Source organism: Strix uralensis, chromosome 4, assembly GCF_047716275.1.
Source record: "Strix uralensis isolate ZFMK-TIS-50842 chromosome 4, bStrUra1, whole genome shotgun sequence".
NCBI lineage: Eukaryota > Metazoa > Chordata > Aves > Strigiformes > Strigidae > Strix > Strix uralensis.
In genome coordinates, this window is record NC_133975.1 from 2,076,623 (window position 1) to 2,101,913 (window position 25,291).

The window sequence follows — 25,291 nt, forward strand, 5'->3', positions numbered from 1 at the left end:
GGGGCTTACATCTTGTAGCACAAGACACAAACAAACAATCTCCCTGTGTAAAACCCAATCCTGGCTCATAGAGATGTAAAAAAGCCAATGGATGGCTTTTTTGGCAGGTTCTGTGAAGTTAAGAGATAAACATCAAACTCAAAGGTGTCCCTACTTCTTCCTCTTCTCTGCAATTCGCTTTTAAGCATGTGTTTGCAGGCTCACATATAGGATCAACAAGGTCAGCCCATCTTCAGGGCTCAGAAAGCCACGCTTGGCAACCGCAAACACCATTTACCATACGCCAACCTCATCTCAAGCCGTTTGTACGTGCTGGGCTGGACCTGCACATACACAAGAGTTAAAGCAGTTATGACCCAACCTCAAACATTTGTATCAGCAATAGGCCAGGGAAGGGATCTTACCCCTGGGCTCGGCACTGGTGAGGCCGCCCCTCGATGACTGGGTTCAGTTTTGGGCCCCTCACTCCAAAAAGGCCATTGAATGACTCGAGCGTGTCCAGAGAAGGGCAACGGAGCTGGTGCAGGGTCTGGAGCACAGGTCTGATGGGGAGCAGCTGAGGGAACTGGGGGGGTTTAGTCTGGAGAAGAGGAGGCTGAGGGGAGACCTCATGGCCCTCTGCAACTGCCTGAAAGGAGGGTGCAGAGAGGGGGGATGAGTCTCTTGAGCCAAGGAACCAGCGGCAGGCCAAGAGGGAATGGCCTCAAGCTGCGCCAGGGCAGGGTCAGACTGGCTCTTAGGAAGGATTTCTTTGCAGAAGGGGTTGTTGGGCGTTGGAATGGGCTGCCCAGGGCAGGGGAGGAGTCCCCATCCCTGGAGGGGTTCAAGAGGCGGGTTGACCCAGCACTGAGGGATCTGGTGGAGTTGGGAACGGTCAGGGTGAGGTTCATGGTTGGGCTTGAGGATCTTCAAGGGCTTTTCCAACCGAGATGATTCTGTGATCCTTCCACAGCCTTTCAAGAAAATCCCTTCTCCATAATGATGCCCCTTTAGGAGAGAGGATTTTCATTCACTTTTTGAAGTGGAGAATAACATTACACTGAGCAGCACGAGGAGAAACTTCTGTGTTAGCGTCACGATATGGCTCCGGTTCCTCCTGCTGCCTGTCCCAGGGCTTTCAGCAATCACAGTACACAAGCAGCGAGCCACTAAGCTCCTGAGGGGCTCTATCTGTTATTGCAAGGGTTATCTTGGACATAGGAAGCATGTGGTTTGGCTAAGGGGGGTAAAAAAACCCTGGTTGTGCTTTAAACTTAACAGATTCAAGTATACAGAGAGCAAGAAATGATTTTTAGCACTAATAATGTCCTTATAAGACATTTCTGAGATTAGGATGTGTTGAGTTCCAACGTTTAAAATATCTGCAAGGCCAAGCTCTGACAACAGCACATCTCTAACGATGCTGTTGATATCGCAGGCACAGAAATGGCGTGTTTGGCCAACAGAATAAACCAGCCTAAGCACACCATGTACTCCATGACCGTACGTACACGCTGAGCTGTTCAAGGGATAAAAGATGCTTACAGTTCTGGGTTTGATTCCCTCTCCTCCTCTTAAAGGATCTAAGAACTGTGACTTTTTTTTATTATTTCCTTCTTTGCAAAGAGGACAAGGCACGCTCAGGAGTTCTGCTTGCGGAGATGACCACCCTCGACTTCAGATGGGAAGGAAGTCAGCTCACTTCTTGTTTGGTTTCCCCTGTGCTTACAGTCCTCTCACACTAGCCAAGACAACCTCGTGTTACTTTTTAAGAGGGCTGACCCCAATAAAAACCACCAGTTTAACTGGCACAATCTTCCCCCAGCAGTTAACACCCCTGGTTAGCAATCAGCTGCACCCACACCTTATTTAGACCCTTACTGGAAAGGTTTTCTCAGCTCCTCTGAGAGAAAAAAAATGCATTTATTTTGCCCAGGGTAAATGCCTGGGCTACAGGCAAAGACCCCAGAGCACTGGGAACACATATTTAGTGCTCTGGCTCTAGAAGGAGGAGCAGTTAGCAAATCCCTAAAGGGGGAGGAGAAGAAAAAAAAAAAAAAAAGAGTATGCCTAACAAGTTAGAACTACTCGTCAGAAAATTAAGTCCTTATCACACATTCTCAAGCCCAATGTCCTCATTTCTTCTTTTACCTAAAAATAGGCTGCTTCCACTGGGAGGCAGAGGCTCTTTCCAGCAAAGAAACAACAACAAAAAAAAAAAAAGGTGACTCGACAGAATGCCACTTGCCTAAAGATCAGGAAAAAGAAGTGAACTGCAAAACAAGGGAGGGGGAAAAGGGGAATTTAATAACTCCAGAGGTGGGGATGGGGATGGACCGCTCCCGCCTGCTGTCCTAAATTCTGCTCAGCCACTTTCCGGGAGCTCTGGGTCACGGCAGGGGAAGGAAACTACCGTGTCTCCTCTGAACCAAATCCCCAGGCAGCTGAGTTTGCTCTCCAAGGTTTTTGTTCCTAACACACAACTTTTCCTTGTTTCCCACTCCCCCCCGCAGGGACAAAGATGCTTAGCACAGCTCCCTGCATCTCTCCCAGCCCCAGTTTTAGTCAAATCTCCCCTTAAATAGCCCCAGACCTCCTCCCAGCCAGCATTTCAGAGGAAAAGTAAATGCTGTCATCGCACAGGGCTACATCTAGAATTTAAACAGCCACCCAAAGCGTCACTGATCCTTTCCAAAACAAGTAAGGCATCCTTTGTCAGCTGGACTGCTAAAGCCCAGATCTTATAAACATATAAAACCCTGCAACAGGCCACTGAAAGAATGGGAAAGGCCGAGAGCTACGGGGGAAAACGCACTGAATAGCTGCTAGAAAAGGATCGTGCTGTTTAAGGTCTGCTGAGCCCTTGGGCTCACGTAGGTGTTGTTCCCCAGCACTGGAGACTGAAGTTTGGTAGCAAACACTAAGGGAAATAAATAACCATAACTGTCTGACCCTGAGATGAAGGACCTCGGCTCTGCCAGGTCAGGCGATGGGACGTGGTTGTAGCGCTGATGGGTCTGGGTCAGGCTGCTCTGTCCCAGCTCGAGCAGAGCCAACTGGGTGTCCTAAGCCCCGGCAACCTCAAGTCTCCCTTGCTCTGTGACCCCACAACGCTGCCGGACCCCAGACTGGGCTTCACATGTGGGCAGATGGAGCAGGAGAAAGCAGGGGAGCATGGGTTGAGAGCTGGCAGGACACCAGCACCGTGACCCATTCTACAGCTCCCACAGGACCTCCACGCTGCTTTGCAGAAAATTTTACAGGAAAAGGAATAAAACCACTACAGAAGAGAAGGGGATTGATTTCTGATGCTCAGTGTGACCCTCTGGCAAAGCACCCCCGAAGCATCCAGTCCCAAGGGTGCTTTTGCCAACGGGCAACCCTCACCCTGAATCCAGCCGGCGGTGGAAACGCACCCGTCTCATCTCCCAGGAGTGGCAGCGAGGAGAGAGGACGTCTCCGCTCAAACGCGCACGCAATCATTAACATCCTGCCATACCCCTCGAAACATTTTCTAAATGTTGCTACAAGTGACAGTCGCTCCTTAATGAACAGAACGCACCGATTCTGTGCCTGACTCGCTGCCAAGTGTGCCTCGAATCATCTGTGGTGTCTAGAAGGGAGTAGCGTCTCCTCCTCCTCCTCCTCCTCTCCTTATTAAAAAGCTTCATCTCCCCAGCCTGAGCATCCCTCAGCTCACGCAGCCGAGCAGGCTCCTGGCGCGGGGAAGTCACCCCTTCCTTGCTGTGGGGAAAATCTGTTGCTCTGAGGTCCCGCCACAACCTCCCGAACAGGGATAAGGCAGCGGGGGAAGAGGCATGTAGATCCACCACCCGAGAGCTGGCTCCCCACGGGAAATCAGCAACCGGACTTCTCAGCAACCCAAACGGGTGGCTTCGGTCAAGCCAAGCTCTGCGAGCTGCAATTAACAAGTCAGATGGTTGGCAAACAGCAGTCCCGTACAGATTTTGTGCGGATGGTGGGAAGAGAGTCTCCTTGGAGATTGCCCCAATAGTGGCGGGGGGTACACACCTATTAATGAGCAGACTCCTGCTACTCATTCTTGATTTGGTAATTGCAATGGCTCATTCCTCTCCAAAGGAGCCCTACCCAGCTCAAGAGTGATGGAAGGAGGTTTTATGAACTTCTGTCAGCCTGACATGGCTCCACGAGAATGAAGAGTGGTCTTTGTCCGCTGTGGCAGGGAGCCAGCAGGGTGCTTGTCAAGAGAGGCTGTGTAAGGCGGCAGCGGGGCCGAGCTGCTCTGACCCCTGCACTGGCTCTCCTCACCCAGGAATGGCTGCTGTGGGCTGCAGGCCTTCCTCGCCATTCCCCGGTCATCAGGTACCGAGGACGGGACGGCTCTGCCACGCCGATGCTGCTTCCTCACCTCACACGTCGCTCCCGAACCATGTTTCCTCGACGGCCACCTCTGACACCCCACACGACGCCATTTTGCAAGCATCAGCCCTTACCCAACCACCACCCCGACGCCGTGGAGGTGGCCGAGGAGACCCCACAGCTCGTGCTGTCTGTTGTGAGGTGGCCAAAGCACCCCCACCCGGGGGCGGCCCTAGCTCCCACCCCCACCCAGTCCTCCCCGCTGCCCCAGGCCCTGCCCTGGAGGCCCCGCTCCCTCCCAGGGCCGCTCCTCACCTCCCTGCAACCTTGGGCCCGCCGCCACGCCCGCCAGGGCAGGGCCCAGCCCTCACCATATCCTACCGGGGGGGAAGGGGTGGGTTGGGGAAAGGCCGAGGCCGCGCCGTGCGCTGGCACCCGGGACCCCCGCACCCACCCAACCCCGCTGCCCTCGAGCGGCGGCCGCGGGGCTCGAACCCCCGGCCCAGGGGCACGGCGGGACGCGCCAATCATCGCCCGCCGCGGGAGTCGCCGCGGGGCGGGGGGCGGTGGCTCTGAGTGACAGCCGCGCGGCCCAACGGCAGGGGGGCTGCGCACCAATCAGCGCGCCGCCCTGGGGGAGGGCGGGAGGAGAGGAGAGGGGGTCTCTTACGCGGAGAAGAGAGGAGGGGGGGGGGGGTGGAAAACGATGCCGCGTAGAGGGGGGGGGGGGGGGGGCAGCTCCCGCCGCCGCTCCCTCTCCCGTCCCGTCCCCCGCCGCCGGCGGTACCTGCTCGAAGCGGGGCTTCCCCAGCTGGAACGGGGGATAGTCCGCCGGTTCCGCCATTCCCTTCGCGCGCCGCAAGCGCCACTTTAAACAACCTCCCCCGCCGCCCCGGGCCCGCCCCTTGCGGCGCCGCCTCGCTGATTGGCCGAGGCCAACCGCAGCTGCCGCGGGGCACGCCGGGAGATGAAGTCCGAGCGGCGGGAGGGCGGGGCCGCCGCTACGGGGCGGGGCCGCCCCCGCCAGCCAATGGGGAGGGAGCGGCGGCGCGGGGCACGACGGGAAATGTGGTTTGGCGGGAACCTGAGGGGAGCCCTGAGGCAGGAGGGAGAGGGGGTTTGCCTCGCGTTGGGGAGGTTGGACGAGGGTGCCCCCACCCTCTCTGGGCTCCCCCCTGCCCAGGCTGCCACCGCCTGAGGGGAGCGTGAGGCCCTGAGGGAGCAGCAAAAGGTTGGGGTAGAGCTGGGCCCACCTGTGTGGCGTCAGTGCTCTGCAAGAGCCACGCACAGCGGATGTGTCTCTTCCCCTGCCTCCACTGCCACTTCCCCCTTATTTTTGTGAAATATCGATTGAATTTAGCCACTAAAGAGGTGTCTGAGGCAACCGGCCGTGCCCAGATGACAGAGCTCCCTTCTTCCTGCCCTAAAAGCACGTACACTGCGTGGCGCATGACCACGAGGCCGTGTTTCTGACCACCAGGACCTCTAAATAAAGTTCTTTTCTGAACGCAAACGTTTTCACAGTGACACCGACACAGCAGCCAGCATGTGGTGATAGATGATGCACGGGAACGTGACGTCAAAAGCAGATGTTTGCCGTAGTTCTGAAATGGTTTGAGCAAATAATAACACAGAGAAAGGTGAAAGCCCAAAAGCTTCTGAAAAAAACCCCTCAAATTTCATCATTTCCTTCTGGAAATACATATTCTTACTTTGATGGGAGCCTAACAATTGCTATTGACCTTCAAAATACATGATTAAAAAGAAAGAATAGGAAACCTAGAAATAATAAGTTTACTTTGATGCAGACTTATTCATCCGCTTCCTCCGTGTTACGATTTGTGGAGATAAAGGCAAGGTCATGCGGGGCTGGGAGCAGAAGGGGTGTGTATGAAGCGATCTCCAGAATCCTCTTCTCTAGATTAGTGGAATAAGAAGTGTCTGGCCCTTCAAATGCCAGCGAAATTGTTTGGAGGATTAGGATCAATTCTCCAAGGAAGAGCAAAGGGTCAGCAAATAGACTGGAGATGAGGATGAAGCCGGGAAGGCAGTCAGGGTGAAGAGGAAGGCTTGGCGCAGCAGTAGTAAAGACAACAGATTACAGAGCAGATCAGAAACAGATTTTCCATCTAAAGAGGTATTAAACAATATACCTGAAAAAAAGAAATCCCTTATTTTTCGCTATGCAGGGAAAAATATGAACATCACACCGTTTTGCTGTGGGGATGCTGCTGCTCTGCTTTATGGATGTGGTGCTGATTTTTTCTCCCCGCTCTCTTTCCATCTGCAAAACCTATTTCTGTTTTTAGGCTAATTCACCACTAATCCTCTTCACTGAATCTCAAATCTCCTGCAGCTTTGGGTAGAAAAGGGGCAGAAAAGGGGCCCGGCACAGAGCCTGCCACAAGTATGATACCTCTGGTTGTGTCCGAAGCGCTTGGCCCACCGCAGCTGGCCGGTCGGTGGGCGAGGGGCTCCATCGGCTCCCACCCGGGCAGGGAGCTCATGCCGTGCCCCAAGCCTTGTGCTGTGAAAACGCATGAAAAACACGACCCTCCTCAGGAATGGACAGAGGATGAGCCAAGATCAGGTCCAACAACAAATCTGTCCTCAGAGTTAATGGTTTGCTTATTTAATTAAAGGTGGCTGCAGTGCAGAGCGGGGAGTGCTCGCTGCCTGCTGCTCCAGCCCTGCGACCAGGACAGGGTTTCACACGCCTTAAACCTCCTTGTGATCCCCCAGCACAACCATGGCGCTTGCAGCAGCTACATTTTACTGCTGCCCTTCTTATCCCTCCGCTCACGGCACCATGTCGATCTTCATCCTGAAGAACAGCACGTCCTTCGGGTTTGCTTTCTTGTAGGCAGGGTCTAACACTGCTTGGAGCCCCAACACTGTCTTAAAAGGAAAAATAAAATCATTTTGCTGTGACTAATGCTTCGCAGAGCAACTCTTCTTTTTCTAAAGGTTTCATCCCCGTACTTCGCAAAAGTAAAGGCGGAAAAATCATGAGGGCTCTCAATAAATACAGATGATAACCCAAATCTCTCTGTCTCTACCCAAGGGAAATCCCCCTCCCTCCCATTACAGCTAGAGCCAGATAATTGATACAATCCCTAATGTTGACACACGAAATGTTTTGTAACAACAGAGGGGAGAGAATCTGTTTATCTAAAACCACATTTGGAGTGACATAAGACTATCACTTTTTTGGTTAAATACCAGAAAGAATATCAATTCTTTGGCTGATATCAATCTAACCAGATCCATTTAGACTGACAACTCGCATTTCCCTGGTTTGGGGAAGAAGGAGGAGGGGTTGCTTCCCCAGATCAACAACTGTTAAGTCAACACTGACGTTTCTTTCCATTTGGGGGGGGGGGGAGGAACAAGCTCCCCAGCCACCAAGCGAGCTCCTCTAAACACTGAGGGAAATTTGGGGGTCTCAGACAGCCACCCCACATGTGACAGCTGGGTGCAGGGCTGCGCTGCTGGCTCGGGGAGAAAGTCACAGGAACATTTCTTGTCGGCTTCCATCTGTAAAGCCAGATTTTAAGAAAACTTGCGGCGGGCAGCAAAACTCAGGCTTTGAACAACAAGCCCAGCCAGTTCTTCCTGCAGGGATGGGGATTATTTGCATCGGTCCTGAGCCTCTGCTTAAGCTTTCAAGCAGGCAGAGGCATCCGATGTAATCTCGCACAGCAGTTTTAGCATGACCGAGGTCTTAAAATCTTTTTCTTCCTCGATGGATTCCCGCTCCCCCAGCCTCCCAGCAACTGCTGCTTTCTCTGCGCCTCTGCAGCCGGGGGAAGCCCACGCGAGCTCCAACATTTCAGGCTGCCTTTCCTTAGGAGTCTTTCAGGGGCGCACAGTTCAGCGCCCCGATCCTGCGAAGCAGCGTGTCAGATACTCCCCCCCGCCCCCAGCCCATCCAGGCTCTGGGGGCTAATGCGATGCTCCCAGAGAGCTGCTGAGCTCGGTTACGGCCCGCGATCCGGATGGATGAAAAATAAACCGGGATTAGCGCTAACAAAACTCTTCTGTTGGAGCAGCAAAGTCATTTACCAAAGCTTAAGTGGAGTTCATTTTTTTTTTTTGAAGGAAAAGGCATGAATGAAGCAAGCAGTGGGCCTTGAGAAGGAAAACAGCCGAGCGGTGAAACGGGTGGGTGGGATCAGTGCAGCGGGAGGCCAAGGGCTTGGCCGGGGATGGGTCCTGCGCTGAGCCACGTCTGCTGCACGTTGGGGCAGAAACCTGGGGTTTGTGCCCACAAAGAGCGACAAAAGCTGCCTGTTCCCATGAGCAGCGGCACTGACGGAGCCAGGTTTCCTCACCAGCACCCTGAGGCTGAACCCTGTGGTGTCCACCCCAAGCTCTCCTTTCTTTTTCCAGCACGCTGCTGTGGGTCCTTCTCCTCCTCTCCTCCTCTCCTCTCCTCTCCTCTCCCCTCCCCTCCCCTCCCCTCCCCTCCCCTCCCCTCCCCTCCCCTCCCCTCTCCTCTCCTCTCCTCTCCTCTCCTCTCCTCTCCTCTCCTCTCCTCTCCTCTCCTCTCCTCTCCTCTCCTCTCCTCTCCTCTCCCCTCCCCTCCCCTCCTCTCCCCTCCCCTCCTCTCCTCTCCTGCTTTTCCACAAATCCTCAGGAATGCAATAATCAGCTTTACCCTCCTGCTACGCAGGGGCAGAATCAGCACACAACACGGCTGAAAGGCACACGCGAGAAAGCCAGGGGAGCTTAAACCCCCTGGGGTGCACCAAGAACTCAAGGTAACCCTCCAGCACTGCCACCCCCTGCACGTCGGCGGGTGCTTGGGGGCTGTTAATGACGCTGGAAAAGCTGCTGGAGAAGTTGGACACAGTCATTCTACTTCAGAAAATAAACAGAGAAAATGTCACTCCCTGTCCAAGTGTTGTAAGCACAGACGCTGTTGTCAATAAATCAGAAGTATCTAGGAACAGCTTGAACAACTTTTATTTTTTTTTAAAGTGCTTAAAACGTAAATAACAAGCTCTTTATAAACATTAGTTGCAACTATTAAAACATGAAACACACAGAACCCACTTCCTGTGTACATGAAGCACAGGAAAATCAACAACTCCAAACCCCCCCCGCCCAACGCTTCTCTCTCTCATTTAGGGATGTTCTCCCACCCCACGTTTGTAACACAAAACACACGTCGGTTTCTTCACAGACAGGTCGTAAGGCTGAGTCTACGTGACACTCGAGTATCCACATCCCTTCAGGTTTGTTCCAGTTTAAGGATACACCTTGGCGGTTCTTCTGGCCCGTGACTCTGGGCCAGAAGGGCCAGTCAAGGCAAAAAGAAATCACTTGGCCAGAGTTCTTGAAAAGCAAGAAACCCAGTTGTGGGCTGACAACAAAAGCAGAGCACAGCTGCGAGCAACAGCACCCTGTGGAAGACCTTGTAAAACAGCTTGAGCGTGGAACGAGAAAGACAGACCAGGAGGTAAAATACAGAGTAATTGTTATGGCCATGTTTAAAACGGAACCAGTGAAAAGCTGCCGCTGGCCCCTCAAAACCCTTTTGTCAGCACGAGGCTCGGTTCAGCAAAGAGCGACGGGCCTCGGCGTGTTGCCCTGCGCACTGACCAGAAGCGCTGCTCACGCCTCCCTGGTTTTGCAAATAAATCACTAAATATGGAGATCTGGGACACAAGTAACTTGAGAACATTTCCCGCACTTCTTTTTCTCATCCCCCCTCTACGAGAAAACATCTAGGTCCTCAAAACCATTTCCCTCTGGTAACTTCGAGGTTTTAACAAAAAAATGATACAGACTGTGGCTTCGGTGCTGTCGTGTGGCGTAGCCAAGCTGCTTGCTCTTATGCAGAGGATAAAAACTGTGTGGTGGGGGATAAAAAAACAAAACCACATTTACAGGACAGTGGCGTGGAGAAACACAGAACAAAGACAGAAGCATCTTTAAGATGCCTTTTCCTAAGCACAAGTCATTTGTAGATGCCACTGGACTTCTAAACGCTCGAGGACAGACACAAAACATCAGGGCAGCCGTGGTTGTTGCCACCGCTTGTTTTTTTTTCCGTAGCCCCCCCCGCGTCTGACGTGGGATGCCGAGGTACCCCCCGCCTCGGCCTTCGGAGCTGCTCTGCTATCGCAAAGGCAAGGCAAGAGCGTTTTAGCTCGGCTTGTTCCAGCCTCCTCCGAGACGGCGCGGGCTCCCGTGGTGGCAGGCAGTTCGGGGACTGCGTCGCAACGGAGGCAGGTCGTGGGAGGAAGCATGTATTGCTGAAAAGGCCGTACACCCGATACAGCCTGCTGTAGCTCTGAGATTCACTTTATATATTCAAGTGCAAAACATTTAAGCTTTGGAAGGAAGGAAAAAAAAAAAAGGCAGAGCTGACTAAGGCAGCAGGGGGATCAGGGAGGCGGTGAAACGTGATGGAAGAGGAGGGGGAGAAAGCAGAGAGGAGGTGCAGCAAGATCCTTATAAACTGGCACTTGTGTGGGGAGCACCTACAGCACCCATCGCCGCTGGGGGAGAAGCCCCGGGAAGAAGCTGTTTTTCAGGGAGCGGAGAGCCAGCGCGGGCCCCCGGCTCTCGTGGGAGATTTCAGCTCTACACCTCCCTAACGCCCGTCCAGCAAACGCCCTCAGCATCCCTGCCCGGCGGCGGGGCTGCCCCTTCCTCCCAGCCCCCCTGTCCCGTGCCACGGCGCTCGGCTGACTCTGGACTGCGTTCTGGCTGACCACAGCTCCCCTCTGCCCGCTGCCAGGTAAAAGGGAGAGCTTCTCCACCACAGACAGGCACCCGGAAAGGGAACTGAGTTCTCAGGCCATGGGATCTTTTGATTATATAAGCAGAGAGAAGCTTCTGGTACTTTCTAAAACGGGAGAAACACCTTCCCTCAGACCCTCACGTCTGACACCAGAAACAAAGACCCCGCAGCTGAGACATGCAGAGGGAGGAGGAACGTAAAGACACGTGCAGGGAAGCGCAAAGCCCCGGATTACTTCCTCCAAGGGGCAAAGGCGAGTAGGAACGAACGGCTCGTGGCCAGTCTCTTCCCAGGTGACAACTCCTCCTCCTGTACAATAGTCTACAGGCCAGGTATGACCAGACATCGTCAATGACAGCACCACCAATCTCCTTTTCTCCTGACAGCTCTTACCCCAACAGCCTGCTTCTCCAACCTCAGACCTCCAGCACAACCCACTACTGTCTTTATCCAGCTCTATTTTGTCTCGGAACGTTTGGCCCGCCCTTCCCTTGGTGTCATCTCTCAATCTCTACCTCCCACGTCACGTGAGCTGCCCGTGCACAGCTCCTGACAAAGACCAACAGCAACCTGCACGCAGGGGCGGGAAGGCTCCCACCGTCTATGTTTAAAATTAAACTCCCTTAGTTTGGAGCAGCAGGCAAACAGAAGAGCAAGTGGCCCAAAACGGGCTGCGCTGAACTGAGAATTGGGATTTCAGAGCCTGCTTTGGTGGGAATCTGCTATTGCCCTATTGCAAAAGGCACAGTTTTTTGAAGTCATGGTATAGAAGCAAGTAAAGAGAAAAGAATATGAAGGTTTTAAAAGAATCCAGTAACTTTGGAAGATCTACAGGGGAGAGAAGATGCCTGACAGCTCAAGTCCCACCCCAAGGACCCTCCACCTGCACAGGCACCTTCTCTAGCCAAAATCCTGTCAGAATGAGAGAGGGAGAAACACCGTTTCTACACCCTTCCCCAGCATCCCCAAATCAAAAGCTGCGCTGCCAGCCTCAGGCTAACATCACCTACGGTTGTTAAACCGCAGAAATCAGAGGCCTATGGATGGTCACTCAACAGCAAGAAGCACCCAACTCCCAAGAGCGGGTGGCCCACAACACCTCAGGGCGGGCCCAGGCCACCAGAGACCTGACACTGGCGCGTAGATGCGATACAATTCGGGCGGGGTTTGGCACTAACGCTGGCGTGAAGGGGGTCTGCGGTGATTATTGAATTCGGCGGGGAGGGTTTGAGGGGCGCCTGAGCTCGCAGGACGTCACGCCGGGGGTGGCTGGGCGGTCAGACATCCTTCTCTGCGCACGAGCTTCGGTCCTGATGGCGTTTTCCGGTTGGGTGGAGAAAGATGAAGCAAAGTCAACGGTGGGGGGCAGCCAGTGGAAAGCAATTCCTGTGGTTTATACATACAGGAGTCCCCCCCCGGCGCACGCTGGTGCCAGCCAGGCCGGTGATGGCTTGGGAGGTGTGTGAGAAGATCTGCTGCAGTACTGACAGCGCCCAAACCACCACTGGCCCTTCTCCTGTCTGGCAAGTTCAGTTCTCAGAGGGTAACTGAGGCAGGGCCGTGACTCCGCAAGCACGCAGCGAAGGCAGCGACGCTGCTTGCAGTCAGGCTTGAGGCCTTGACGGCCCCCGACTGTCGCTTCGCGTAGCATCTCCCTTGCGCTCGGGTACTGGCACAGCTCGGAGCTGGCTTTTCAGATGGAGACCCTTCATTTGGGGGGGCAAAATGTGGGGCGGCATCCAAGAGCAGCCCCTTCCCCTGCTGCCCTCCGAGCAGGCTCTGCAGTCAGTAGAGCCTTGCTGAGTTTGAGCATCCCTGATGTCATCAACTACGTTAACACCAGTCATCAGAGAAAAGAGACGGGGCAGAGGGCAGGCAGAAGAGCAGCAGGATGAAGACACGGGCGAGGTGGTTGGTTTCCAGCTCTCAAATGTCCAAGGACCACTTAAAGCACTGGCAGGATGAGTGCCTGAGAAGATGCCACTTGGTCACAACAGCAGGAACCAAAGGAGGCATGTGCCTCCTGCGAAGGGCTCTGCTCCTCCCCACGGGGTGCATGACAGCCCAGCACCCTGGAGCTCCCTGGAGCCAGAGCGGGGATAAGCTTGGGCTGGGAAGGAGCAGAAAACCTTTCCCGCTAAACTCTGCGAACAGAAGCCACTGGAGCCCTCTTGTAAGAGGAGGGGGGAGTGCAGGGACGTTTGCAGCGTGTTTACTGGAGAAGTGCTCTAGGCAAGTGATGCTGGTCTCCGGGGAGAGGTTACTTGGTGGTGTTCTCCCCCAGTGGGATTTGGAGGAGCGTGGGAGACTGTTCCATGATGCGCACCAGCAGCTGGTCGATGTAGTTCTCCAGTTCCTGGATGTGTTCTTCCTTCTTGCTCAGCTCCTTCTCCCTCTGCAGCAGGAGCTGGATGAGTTCATCGTGGGTCAAGTGATAATACTTGGCAGACTGGTCCAGTACGGCGGGATCCTGTAGTAGAAACCGAGAGGAACATTCAGCAAGTCAAATGAAAACCACCGCTACCTTTAGTGTTTGCAAGACACAGCAACAACAAAGCAATCGTATTTTCTGCGTCTTCTTTCCAACTCTGACCTGATAAGCCCGAGACACCGCGCAGCTACCCCGTCCTGTCCTCACAGAGCACCTCTCCCCTGTGCCATGCAGCCAACCAGAAAAAGTGGAGACAGAACAACCACCCGACATCCAGGCTAACGCAGCCCCCTCCAGACGGCCACAGGTGACTGTGGAGCACTTCTACCAGCTGAATGAATCACTCGGTTTCCCCAAAGACTCTGCCAACAGTTAAAAATTAAGGGTGTGGGCACAAGGGAGCCCATTAGCTGGGCGTAACGAGGCTGCCATTAGCTACTCCCCCCTTCTGGGGGCTCCCTCTTCCCCAGGCCATCAGCAGCAGGTCTGGATGATGGCAGGAGAAGAGAATTAAGAGCTGAAAAACCCTTCAGGAGGTCGCAGAGGATGAGAGCCTTGGGGGAGTCAAGTCTCCCAGCAGAGCTGGGGCTGCCACACACTGGAGCAGCGCAGGGGAGCAGGACCCAGACAGATCTCGCCCCAGAAAAGCTGAGATGCTCGTAACCCGCAACACGAACTTCGATCAGGCAGCTACTGCACCCTCCACCTTTCACATCTTGTGCAAAAGCAGGAATTTGCTCACACGCTCTACAATAAAACCCCAAACCAAAGCAAGCAATGGGAGAACGATGGGGTGCAAAGATCCAGAGATCAGGTCATGGAGGAATGAAGGAGGCTGGGCAATCAGGATCACAGATATCAGGGTTAATCCATGTTCTAGCTCCTCCACCACCAGTTTTCCACACCTCTGTCACCAACTATACAACACCTCAGAATCCCAGAATCATCGAGGTTGGAAAAGACTTTGAAGCTCCTCCAGCCCAACCATTAACCTCACACTGACTGTTCCCAACTACACGAGATCCCTCAGCGCTGGGGCAACCCGACTCTTCAACCCCTCCAGGGATGGGGACTCCCCCCCTGCCCTGGGCAGCCCATTCCAACGCCCAACAACCCCTTCTGCAAAGAAATCCTTCCTAAGAGCCAGTCTGACCCTGCCCTGGCACAGCTTGAGGCCATTCCCTCTTGGCCTGCCGCTGGTTCCTTGGCTCAAGAGACTCATCCCCCCTCTCTGCACCCTCCTTTCAGGCAGTTGCAGAGGGCCATGAGGTCTCCCCTCAGCCTCCTCTTCTCCAGACTAACCCCCCCCAGTTCCCTCAGCCGCTCCCCATCACACCTGTGCTCCAGACCCTGCACCAGCTCCATTGCCCTTCTCTGGACACGCTCGAGTCATTCAATGGCCTTTTTGGAGTGAGGGGCCCTAAACTGAACCCAGTCATTGAGGTGTGGTCTCACCAGTGCCGAGTCCAGGGGTAAGATCCCTTCCCTGTCCCTGCTGGCCACGCTAGTGCTGATACACCTCGAGCAGGTGGGAAGACAGATTTTCCCTCAGTGGTAGGTTCCTACCTTTAACTTCTTGGAGTCCGTTTTCTCCGGGTGAGAAGACGGGGCCACGGGCTGGACGCTGCTCGTGGTGACCGTCTTCAGCTTCTCCAGGCCGTTGCTCAGCGCAGTGGTCAGGCTGGACCTGTGCTGCTGCTTCTTCTCACTGGAGACCTCTTGCACCGCGGCGCTGATGGGTTTCACGGGGTGAGGACTGAGAAGAACAAAGAGGTTGGACAGTTAACACCCTCCCGAGCTGGGGAGCGACGCTGCTGGCTCTCCCTAGGGGTTTGATGGGGATGGGACCCACTTAGCAAATTTAAGCAGCTCCGCACAGATAAATCCTCTGCGTCTGGGTTGCTCAAAGCTCGCCTGCTCTGAGGAGGGAGAGGAGAGCCAGCGTCCCACAGCTTCAGCGCCATTCCCGCCCAGAGGTGAGTTAAGGAGCCTCAGGAGACACAGAACACAACCCCGTGCCCACACCAAGAGGGCTGTGGGTCAAAACTCCCAGCTGCCAGGCGCTGGGGAAATTTAACCAAGATCCAACGTAAACAGAGGTTGCTACAGCCCAGAGGGGCATTTTGTCGCCCAGGAGCCCCCAGATGAATGTCTGGGGTCACCAGTGATGCTTCAGGGATGCTCCTGCACCACTGTGCCTCCGTTCCTGCACTGCCTCAGCCAAAGAGCCTGGACAACACCACAGAATTTGTCTCCCCTCCACTATCCAAAAGGGAGCGCAAGGAGACTCTGTCTGAATGCACCTTCTCTGTCAGTTACGAAGGGATTACATTTTCATTTATTTTTGCCTCACTCTTCATCCAAAAGTTTATTTCTGGGCTTAAAGTATGTTTGTTTTTCAGCGTGATGGAAAGAGAAGTGACCTGACACTACCTTCCTGCAGGGACCAGGCAGACCCTGGGATGAGATCATAAAATCTACCTGGGAGCTCTGCAAAGCCCCCGCACTCGTCAGACGCAGCGGCCACCCCGCAAAGGGTGATGATCCCACCTGCTGGGAGGCCAAACACTGCTGCAGGGGAAGGGGGACATCTCGCTCGCAGTTCTTGAGCAAGACAGGCAAGCACAGTCTCTCCTCGCAAACAGGGACCTCAGGGTGTAGGCAGGACAGGTTGTGGGGGGAGGAATAACACCCCCAGTCACTGTGTGAGCCAGCAGCCGGGCTGAGACAGTCCCCCCTCAAGTCCAGCTTGTGCTGTAACTGCTCGACTGTGCTTTCGTTCCGTTTCGAAAGCAGAAGGGGTGGATTTCAACCCTGCTCCAGGTGGTGGGTGAGGCTGGGAGCACCACAGGAAGCACCAGGTGAGCGGCCCAAGTCCTCAGGGCTGGTGGCGTCGTGCCTCGTCAGTGGTGACGGGCTCAGGAGGTACCCAGCAGCTTCCCCATCGTGCTGACAGGGCACGTCTCGAGTCCTCTTCAACCACAATGACGCCTCCTCTCATCCCCTCGCTAGGAGACGACAGCGACAGTAGCCACTGACCAGCTCCAACAAGCCAAAGGACGGTCAGAGCCGTCCACACACATGGACAGAGCCCAGGGCTCCTGCGCAGCTTGAAAAGATGGAGCAGGATCCCATGAACCTGAGCGGGAGTTCAGGGGTTGGAGAAGTCGCCGTTCTGCACATCGGCCTCAAGAATTCTCCACCCCGGCCCAAACCCTTCCCCTGCAGAGCTGCGAACACCGTGACGGCGCGTTAGAAGCGGCCCCGCGGTTGGGTCCAGCGGTTGTCTGTTTGTTTCGACGTTAAGATGGGGTGAGGGCGAACCAGACCGGAGGCCGTGCAGAGATCCTGAAAAACTGTTCATTCCCGAGTCTTTTAAAAAACAGAAGTAATGACTTTGCTTGCTTGAACCGACGCTAGCCTCCTTCCTAGCCCAAAACGAGCGGGCTTTGCTGTAGGATCTGGGGAAGGCAGCTCTGCTACCACTGTAGCACTTCTACCGTTCCCCAAAACACGGTGTCTGGGAGGGACAGCAGCTGGGGAGCCGCCAGGATGGCTCATCACAGCCACACCTGAAGAGAAACAGTCCCAAATGCCACTGTGGCCTCACGCATCCCCGCGGCGTCCCCGCAGCCAGCCCAGAGACTAAGGCCAGTGTACGGCTGCAAAAGGGGGACACTGACACCCTGAAGCAAGAGGGCTGTAGGCTCTGGCTGGCCAACACGAACATTCAAACCACTTTAAACCTCTGAAAGGAACTTCTTTTGGAGCAAGGCCACTCTACGGAGTGCAAACCAGCAACAGCCTTGGGACAGCAGTGGGATAGCTCGGACGCGTTTTGAAAGCAGAGCGACATTTCCCATTGCACATCTTGGTCTCAGGCAGCCTTCAGCCCCATTGCCAGTGGGAAAACATTAATTTCTGCAGCGCTGGATGAGGTATTTTTAAAAAATCCTTACCCCATTCTTTCCTGCTGAGAGGGTGGTGTGTGTGGGGCTCCTGCTGAGCAAAGTGGGGGCTCTGCCCCCCCAGAGAGGATCCAAAAGCAGGAGACACGGCTCCGCCTGTGTCCCGCCCCGGGACGGTTGGCACCAGGTGCTGCCAGGGCAGCAGAGGTTGCTTCACGCCTCTTCACAGTCACGTCTGAAGTCCTGCTGGATCTGCCGGGGAGCTGGACCTGGTTCCATCCACCGGTCGATGACTGTGAACTTGAGAGTAGTTGCTCACGCCGACAGCCTGCCTAATCCAGTCCTGCATCTCCAAGGGGAGATAAGTCTGTGATGAAGCTTAACACACGTTCAAGATGACACAGCTCAGGGTGAGGGGGGCCCAGCCCTGGCCCCTCTCTCTGAGCAAGCCTTGCTGGCTCACGGCACAGCTTTCACTGATGCTCCCAAGGTCACTGCTGAGCACAGTGGAAAAACTGGGGAGATTCCCTTACAGCAACTTGGAAATTAAGTCTTTACCAACTCACTAAAATGCTGCTCACAGAGAACAAATCCAATGAAATGAGTCTCTCCTGGGTAAGCTGCTGTGCCTGCAGCAGCACCTGAGGGCCAGACCTCTGTGGAGAAAGCGTCTCCAGGAGGAAAGGGAAGGACTGAGCTCGGGACCAGCAGCTCTTCTCCCAGGTCTGTCTGTGGACGTGACAAGCCACACTCCAAGGGCTCCCTGAGGAATCCAGTCGGATCACAGACTGGCACGTGATTCAACCTGAAACCTCGTTTTTCAGAAGAGGACAATTCTGCTGCACTCCTGACATTGGGAAGGCACAAAGCAGCGTGTGCCAATACCACCTCGGACGTCCCCAGTCCTGTCACCCGCAAGTGCCACGATGTCACACGTCTGAGTTCCCGAGGGATGGGGAAGGAGCTGCACAACCCCTGGGCTCCTCCGAGGCGGCGGCGGCCCCGGGGCACTGTCACGGGCTGTCCTGTAGGTCCCACCTGTAGCAGGGGATGTGACCAGAGACGCCTTCCCAGTGGTGACGGCACCGTCCTGCCCCTCCCCAGAGAGAGGAACCGGGACCCTCCATACACCCGAGCATTGCAGCGGATGCTCCGAGCACCCGCCGTACCCCAGCGGCAGCGCTGCAGGAGCGCGGGGAAGGATCTGCAGACGCAATCCCAACACGTGCTCTTCCGGGCTCCCAATTCCCCGGCTGCGTCTTCAAATCTGGCACACGAGCAGCTGTTCCGGGAGGACACAACCTCCCAGCTCGCTGTCACCGGGCCCTGCCCCAGCCAGCCTAGGCGGGAGGTGCTGCTGTCACTCTCATATACACAGCTACCACTTGCCATCTTGAACAAGGTGACCAGCAGAGAGCCACTCTGGCCACCGCAGAAGAGGACGTGGGACCCCACACCCGGTTGCCACCGCTCCCGAGGAGGGCACATAACCCCAGCACAGCCGACTCTCAATAATCCACACCAGGTACCAGCTCCTCCTGTATCTGTTGGAAGACACCTTTGTCTCAGCGAAGACTTAACGCCTACTCTAAGTTTAGTTTAAAGTCTTTCCTTTTTCCTTCACAGAATCAAAGAATCATCTGGATTGGAAAAGCCCTTGAAGCTCCTCCAGCCCAACCATGAACCTCACCCTGACCGTTCCCAGCTCCACCAGATCCCTCAGCGCTGGGGCAACCCGACTCTTCAACCCCTCCAGGGATGGGGACTCCCCCCCTGCCCTGGGCAGCCCATTCCAACGCCCAACAACCCCTTCTGCAAAGAAATCCTTCCTAAGAGCCAGTCTGACCCTGCCCTGGCGCAGCTTGAGGCCATTCCCTCCTGGCCTGCCGCTGGTTCCTTGGCTCAAGAGACTCATCCCCCCTCTCTGCACCCTCCTTTCAGGCAGTTGTAGGGGGCCATGAGGTCTCCCCTCAGCCTCCTCTTCTCCAGACTAAACCCCCCAGTTCCCTCAGCCGCTCCCCATCACACCTGTGCTCCAGACCCTGCACCAGCTCCGTTGCCCTTCTCTGGACACGCTCGAGTCATTCAATGGTCTTTTTGGAGTGAGGGGCCCAAAACTGAACCCACTCATCGAGGGGCGGCCTCACCAGTGCCGAGCCCAGGGGTAAGATCCCTTCCCTGTCCCTGCTGGCCACACTATGGCTGATACAAGCCAGGATACCATTGGCCTTCTTGGCCACCCGGGCACACTGCTGGCTCATGTCCTTCCACCTTTTTTCTACCATACCTTTTCTTAGTCTACGTGCCACTGACCATCCTAACAGGAGAAAGTTCTAGGAAAGGCAAGCGTTGCCACGGGGACCCTGAAAATGGCCTTTCCACCTTGTCTCTCTTCCCCCATGACAATTAGTCACATCTCCCCAATCTCACAAAGTACTGCAGAACCTCAGAGCCTTCCACAGAGACCTTGGTAACTCTTCAAAGGTTCTTCCATCACAGCAAGTATCCAAAACATCCGTGTTTTACAGGTAGCAAAACCAGAGTAGAGATGTTCAAGGACTTCTCAGGTGTGTTATGACAGAAGCCAGCACTGACACGATGCCCAGCTCTTGGCTCCAAGCCCACTTTCCTCCCACGAGCCAGTCAGCCCTTGGATGCGGTGGATGCGCAGTCAAGCCCAAAGATGACCATGAGCACATACTATTGACAGAGAGCCCTGGGACTATGCTTCTCTCATGGCCTAATTTTACCCTTTGGGATTGCAGGACACTTCTCTTTCCATGAAACACAACAAACATCAAAATATTCAGGAGGTTTCTGTATACCCTCTATCTGCAAATTTTTGAACAAGGTTATCTGTTGGAGGATGAATAATCCAATTCATGATTTGAGGATCTGGCCTCAATAAAGAAAAAAAAAAAATCAGCTAACAGACCCATCTCTTGCCCAGTCTTTGCTCCCGAGGTCATTCTGCATGTCAAACCCATGCCTGAGCCAAGGAGGGATCCCCTTGCAGAAGGGCTGGAGCTGAGTTCTGCTGTGCCCATCCTCCTGCCCTCTCCCCAGGGCCATGACCAATATTATTTTTGGGCCTTTATCATTTCAGTGCTCCCAGGAAGCTCTTTCTTGAGCTTCTTTCACAGAAGTGAGGCTGATCAATCCCTGCTAGAAGACCCAGTCCCTGGGTAAACTCTAAGAGCTTGATCCGTGATACTCTGGGCAGAGTGAGCCCAGGACCGTCTTCTCCTGCCCAGGCAGACCAGGGGAAGGTGCACCAGGAAAACCAGATGAACTGAAGGACGTAGAGCAAGACTCCACGCCCGAAACTCAGCACCTTTCTCTGCTTCACGGCATTTCTACAAGCCCAAGACTGACCTGGGAGGAGGAGCAGCCCCTTCTTTCCTCTGCTGCACCACCACAGTCCCCCCCTTCCCATTCCCATTAGCTCCTGCTAAATCCCACTTGCTCCACAACCAATGGGCACCTTGGCAGGAGGAAGGGGAAATGGTATTTTGCCACCGCCCTGGTGAAACTATTTTTTTTTAATTTTTGGCTATGGAGAGAAGAAGTTTTAGTACCTGATGGTCATTTAAAAAGGAAAGAAACCAAAGCTGAATTAATGAAAAGGGAAGGGGCAGTAGCTGTGCACATGCCACGAAGGAACTCATGAGAGCATTAACAGCTGGAAACTCTCCTGGCAGGCATGGAAAAGGCACCTATTTTGCAAGCACAGGGAAGATGATGGAGCCAAAATTAGCATCGAGTGAAATGCGGATGCAGTTCTGCTGTGGTTGAATTTTCAGCTGGGGCAGGTCTTGGACGCTGTGAAGCATTTGCCCTAGTTCAGGACAAACACGGGACACCAGTGGCCGTTCCCCGCCGTGATCCGAGAAAGCCAAGGCTGTTCAGGCTGGACTCTCTGGGACCACGGGAAGGTGAGGGAGAGAGGACCTGCAGCAACACGTAGAGCCACCTCCTTGGGGTCAGCACAACCGTGAGCTGCTGCTCCCGAGCCGGGGTGCACTTATTGGCCCCCCTGCTGAGAGCAGAAGGGACGACGGGGTTCACCTTTACCAAATAACACCCCCTTCGCCTTCCCCGGAGTGCTCACCTGGTCGTCTGCTGGAAAAAGGGCTTCTCAGCTGGCTGTGTCTCCCTGGGCAAAACCACGAGCGCTGAAGCTTGTGTGTCACCGGACTGCGGCAAAGGGCAGGGCTGGGCGGTTGCGCGGCTGGTCGCGGCAGGGACCCCGCTGCTCGTGGGGCACGCGACAGGGGAAGGGAAATCAAACTGTTTAGGGTTAGTTGCAGCCACGAGGAAAGGGGTGGAGAAGGCCAAGGGCTGGCTGTCATGCAGGAAAGGAGCCTGGCCTAGCGGGTCCCTGGGGAGGTTAGTGGGCGGGAAGCCTTGCCCAAGGGCTTCCTCGCGGAGGTGGGTGAAGCTGAAGCCTCCCTGACCAAGCCTTTCGGGCAGCACAGCTCCAACGGGGAGGAGGGGGTCTGGTGGCTTCTCCACAAAGGGGTTGCTCGGGGCACTGGGGCTGAGCGCCGCAGCAAAGGGATTTCTCGGGGCCGAAGCGTCCTGCTCGCACCTCTCCTCCGCCCTAGCTGGCTTCCAGAAATCGGCCTTCTTGAAGTCTATCCTGCTCTCTGACGAGCACCGACGCCACGGCCCCTGGGGCTCACTGGCGGGGGGGCTGCCCTGCTCTGCCTCCCGGGGAGGGCCGGCCACTGCCATGGGGGTGCAAGGCTCAAGCTGGCCTCCCGCTTGGCCGGTGGGGCCGGCCGCTGGCCCGTGCCGCCCCTCACCATCACCCCACACCGGCTCCGGCTGGGATGGTCTCTCGCCACACGCTAACCTTTGGGGTCGTGCCGTCGGGCCGAGGCCCGCGGGGTGACCGGCTGCCTCCGGCTCTTCCAGAGCCGTCCAGAAGATTTCCAACTGGCCCGGGTCTAGCTTGGAAGGTGGGTTTAGTCGCGACGTACTGAGCTCCTCAGGGAACGGCTCCTGTTTGGAAGCCACCTCCCGCTCGGCCATCAGAGGAGATAAACCTGGCTGGCTCCAGCTCTCCATCGCACCCAACTGGCCTAAGCCGTCCAGGAAGAACTTCGATGGGCAAGTCTCAAACTGCTCAGCCGCATCCGTCTCATTCATCTCTGACCGTCCTTCCCCCAGAGAGATGTCCCCTCCTGCCAGCTCGCTACCTCCCGCCTCCAAATTAGCTGCTGAGTCCGCAGCGGCAGATTCGGCATCTTCGGAGACTGGGAACTCACTCCCGGTTTCAGCTACGTCCGCTCCCAATGTGGGTGGGCTGGGAGATGCCGGAACAGAGGGCTCGCTGCTCAGGCGGCTCCTCGGCAGCTCCACGTCTGCTGTCGGGCCCTCTGCGTCTTCCCATGGCTCCTGGCTGCCTCGCTGCACGTTGCAAGAATCCTCCTCCTCCTCGCCATCCCCTCCGCCGCCCGTGGCTGCAAACCACCTCGGAGGTTTGGGGGGCGGTGCAGCCGAGCTGGTTGCCATCTCCTCCCTCTCTCGGGTTCCTGTCCACGGAGAGAGGATGACGTGCCTCTCGCGAATGTCCGAGCTGAGTTTTACGCGGCTTTCGCTGGCCTCGAGCCGCATGCTCGCCTGGAGCCGGTAGACCGAAGTCCGTATGTCGAACGTTTCCTCCTCACTACTGGCACCCTGGGGTTCCATCCCTGGCTCGGGGGCCACTGGGAACCGTCGTGAGGCCACATCTGCAAGCACCCGCGGGGGCACGGCTGCCACGTTGCTGCCTGTTAGGGTTTCGGAGGCGAGCTCGGGGCTGAAGGTGCTTCTGGGCAACACGCAAGCGGCAGCGTGAGATCCGTTTTTTGCATCGAAGGCGCCTTCGCTGAGGAAGGCTGGTCGTGGGCCGAACGCGCTCTCCTGACTCCCGTGCTCCTGCTCAGCCACGCTCTGGGTGCTCTCCGACAGGTCAGGAGCAGTTTCAGTGGCTATGGTCATCCATCCATTTGTCCCTGCACTAGAGGGTTCCTCCTCATTGATGTCCCCTTCCTCCCTAGCACTCTTTTCAGCAGTTAGTGGTGTTGAAGCCTCTTTTTCTCCTGGATTTCCCACTGCAAAGGCGGCTGTCCAAACTGTGGGCGTGCTGCTTTTCCTCCTCCTTCCCATCGACCCCGCAGACACAGGGCTCAGCACATCCTCTATCACGGTCGCTTCCTGGGTTGTGCTCACCAAGTTTGCCCCCACATCTAAACCAGAGAAATTTGTCCAAGACCGTAGAGTTGTGGGCATTTCACCGCCGATTTGTGAATCAGCCTTTTCAAAGACCTTTGTCCCTTTCTCACGAGGCGGTTCGGCTGATCTTTCTGTTGGGCTGGCTGCATCGGGATCGTCGATGAAAGCCATGCCCTCTGCCACCACCGAAGCGAAGAAGTTCTCCTTCTTCAGTTCTGGTTTGAGCCTGCTCGTTGCAAAGGCATCGAAGGTATCGTCCCACTCCGAGAGAGGAGGAGGAGGGACGGCGGGTTTCTCATCTGGAGGAGGAAGGTCTCCTTGTGATGGGGGAGTAGTTTCTGGAACAGGGACACAAACGCTTTTGGCTGGAGATTCCCCCTCCGGGTCTTTTTGTCTTAGGGAGGCAGAGGGACTGCAATCCTCAGAGGAATAAAAGTTCCCAGCGACCTCTGTTGATGCATGCGGCCCAGACGGGAAACTAGAGAAAAAGTGAGTAGGTGAAGGAGAATTTAGTACCTGGTCAGCGAGGAGGTCCTCAAAGAAAGGATTGCTCTGCAGGGAGTTGAGGAATGGGTTGGTAGGGGACAAGCATCCGGACTGACTGTCTCCAATAGCGGGAGAGAGGTTAGCGCTCGGCATGCTAGCGAGATGGGCTACAGCGGCAGGAGGAAACTGGGCAGGGGAGCAGGGAGGAAAATGAGAAGGAGCATCTGAGCTGGTTTCTACCTGAGGAGACACTTCCAGGCTGTGGAGGGAAGACAAAACAGTCCTCCTGGTTAATGCTGTGACAGTGCTGTAAGCATACACCACACACACTACAAACGCTTCGGTTCAAAGCAATGCAATGATCAAATACATACTCATCTCTCTTGTTAGGCAGAGCAATGATTATGGAGTCAAGGCGTGGAAAGGGCATGCATGACAAAAAGGGAAGGGCAGCCCTTCTTCTAGAACAGTCCTCACAATGTCCCCTTTCTGCCTTAGCAAGCCCTAAGGCTCAGCAGCCCGAGAGGTGTTGCCCACCTCCTGCAGCCCAACGACTCGGCTCATTTTTTTTTGTCAGGATACCTGAGCCAGTAAGAGCACGCAGGACTGAGTCTCTCCCAGTTTACCCCAGTGCCTCATTACTTGTTCGGCAACATTATCAGGATGCCAGCAGACGCGGTGCTCCCTCTTGCACAGGAGGGAGGGTAGCGTGGCTGCGGGCGGCCGAGGAACAAGAGCTGAGCAGGAGGGAGCACGCGGCCAGGATGTGGCTCTGGCTCCACGCTCCGCTCTGCCCACACGCCCTTGGTCACGTCACTTCTGGCCTGAGATGCCTGAACCCCCACAGGGGACCCCAAGGAGGAGGAAAGGATTCAGCACACCTCAAATTCAGATTGTCAGTCTCACTCCTGCACCTCACCCCGAGCTGGGGGTGTCCCTCTGAGGGACTACACTGACCTTTCCTTGGGATTTCATTGATCTTCCTTTGGGAACTCCTCCAGCAACAAGCATCACCCCACGCCCAGGGAAGACTTGCTGCCCATCCTGGAGGATTTCACATCACCCCAACCACCACATTCCCTCCTCCCGAGCTCCCCATCCCCTTGCTCCAGCCCTGCCAGGAGCAACCCTGTCCCCCAAGATGGGGGCACCCGTCACCGGCGACTGCAT

General features: G+C 55.5%; 2 protein-coding genes across 11 annotated transcripts in view; both read right to left on the reverse strand.

Moving 5' to 3' along the window:
* Positions 1-5,208, reverse strand: part of SFXN5 (sideroflexin 5) — a 106,999-nt gene extending 101,791 nt beyond the window's left edge. For all 7 annotated transcript variants that reach the window (XM_074865411.1, XM_074865412.1, XM_074865409.1 and 4 more), the window contains exon 1: positions 5,108-5,208. In XM_074865411.1, the coding sequence (XP_074721512.1) occupies positions 5,108-5,164 (57 nt within the window). In that variant the 5' untranslated portion in view covers positions 5,165-5,208. The remainder of the gene's footprint in view (positions 1-5,107) is intronic.
* Positions 5,209-9,266: 4,058 nt separating this feature from the next.
* Positions 9,267-25,291, reverse strand: part of RAB11FIP5 (RAB11 family interacting protein 5) — a 46,921-nt gene continuing 30,896 nt past the window's right edge. Inside the window, exons 4-7 of one of the 4 annotated variants that reach the window (XM_074865399.1) lie at positions 22,272-24,113; positions 21,525-21,665; positions 15,072-15,261; positions 9,267-13,544 (exon numbers count right to left, since the gene is read on the reverse strand). In XM_074865399.1, coding sequence (XP_074721500.1) covers positions 13,335-13,544; positions 15,072-15,261; positions 21,525-21,665; positions 22,272-24,113 — 2,383 coding nt within the window. In that variant the 3' untranslated portion in view covers positions 9,267-13,334. Of the gene's footprint in view, positions 13,545-15,071; positions 15,262-21,524; positions 24,114-25,291 lie in introns of all 4 variants that reach the window. The other 3 variants (XM_074865398.1, XM_074865400.1, XM_074865401.1) reach the window with 3 other exon arrangements.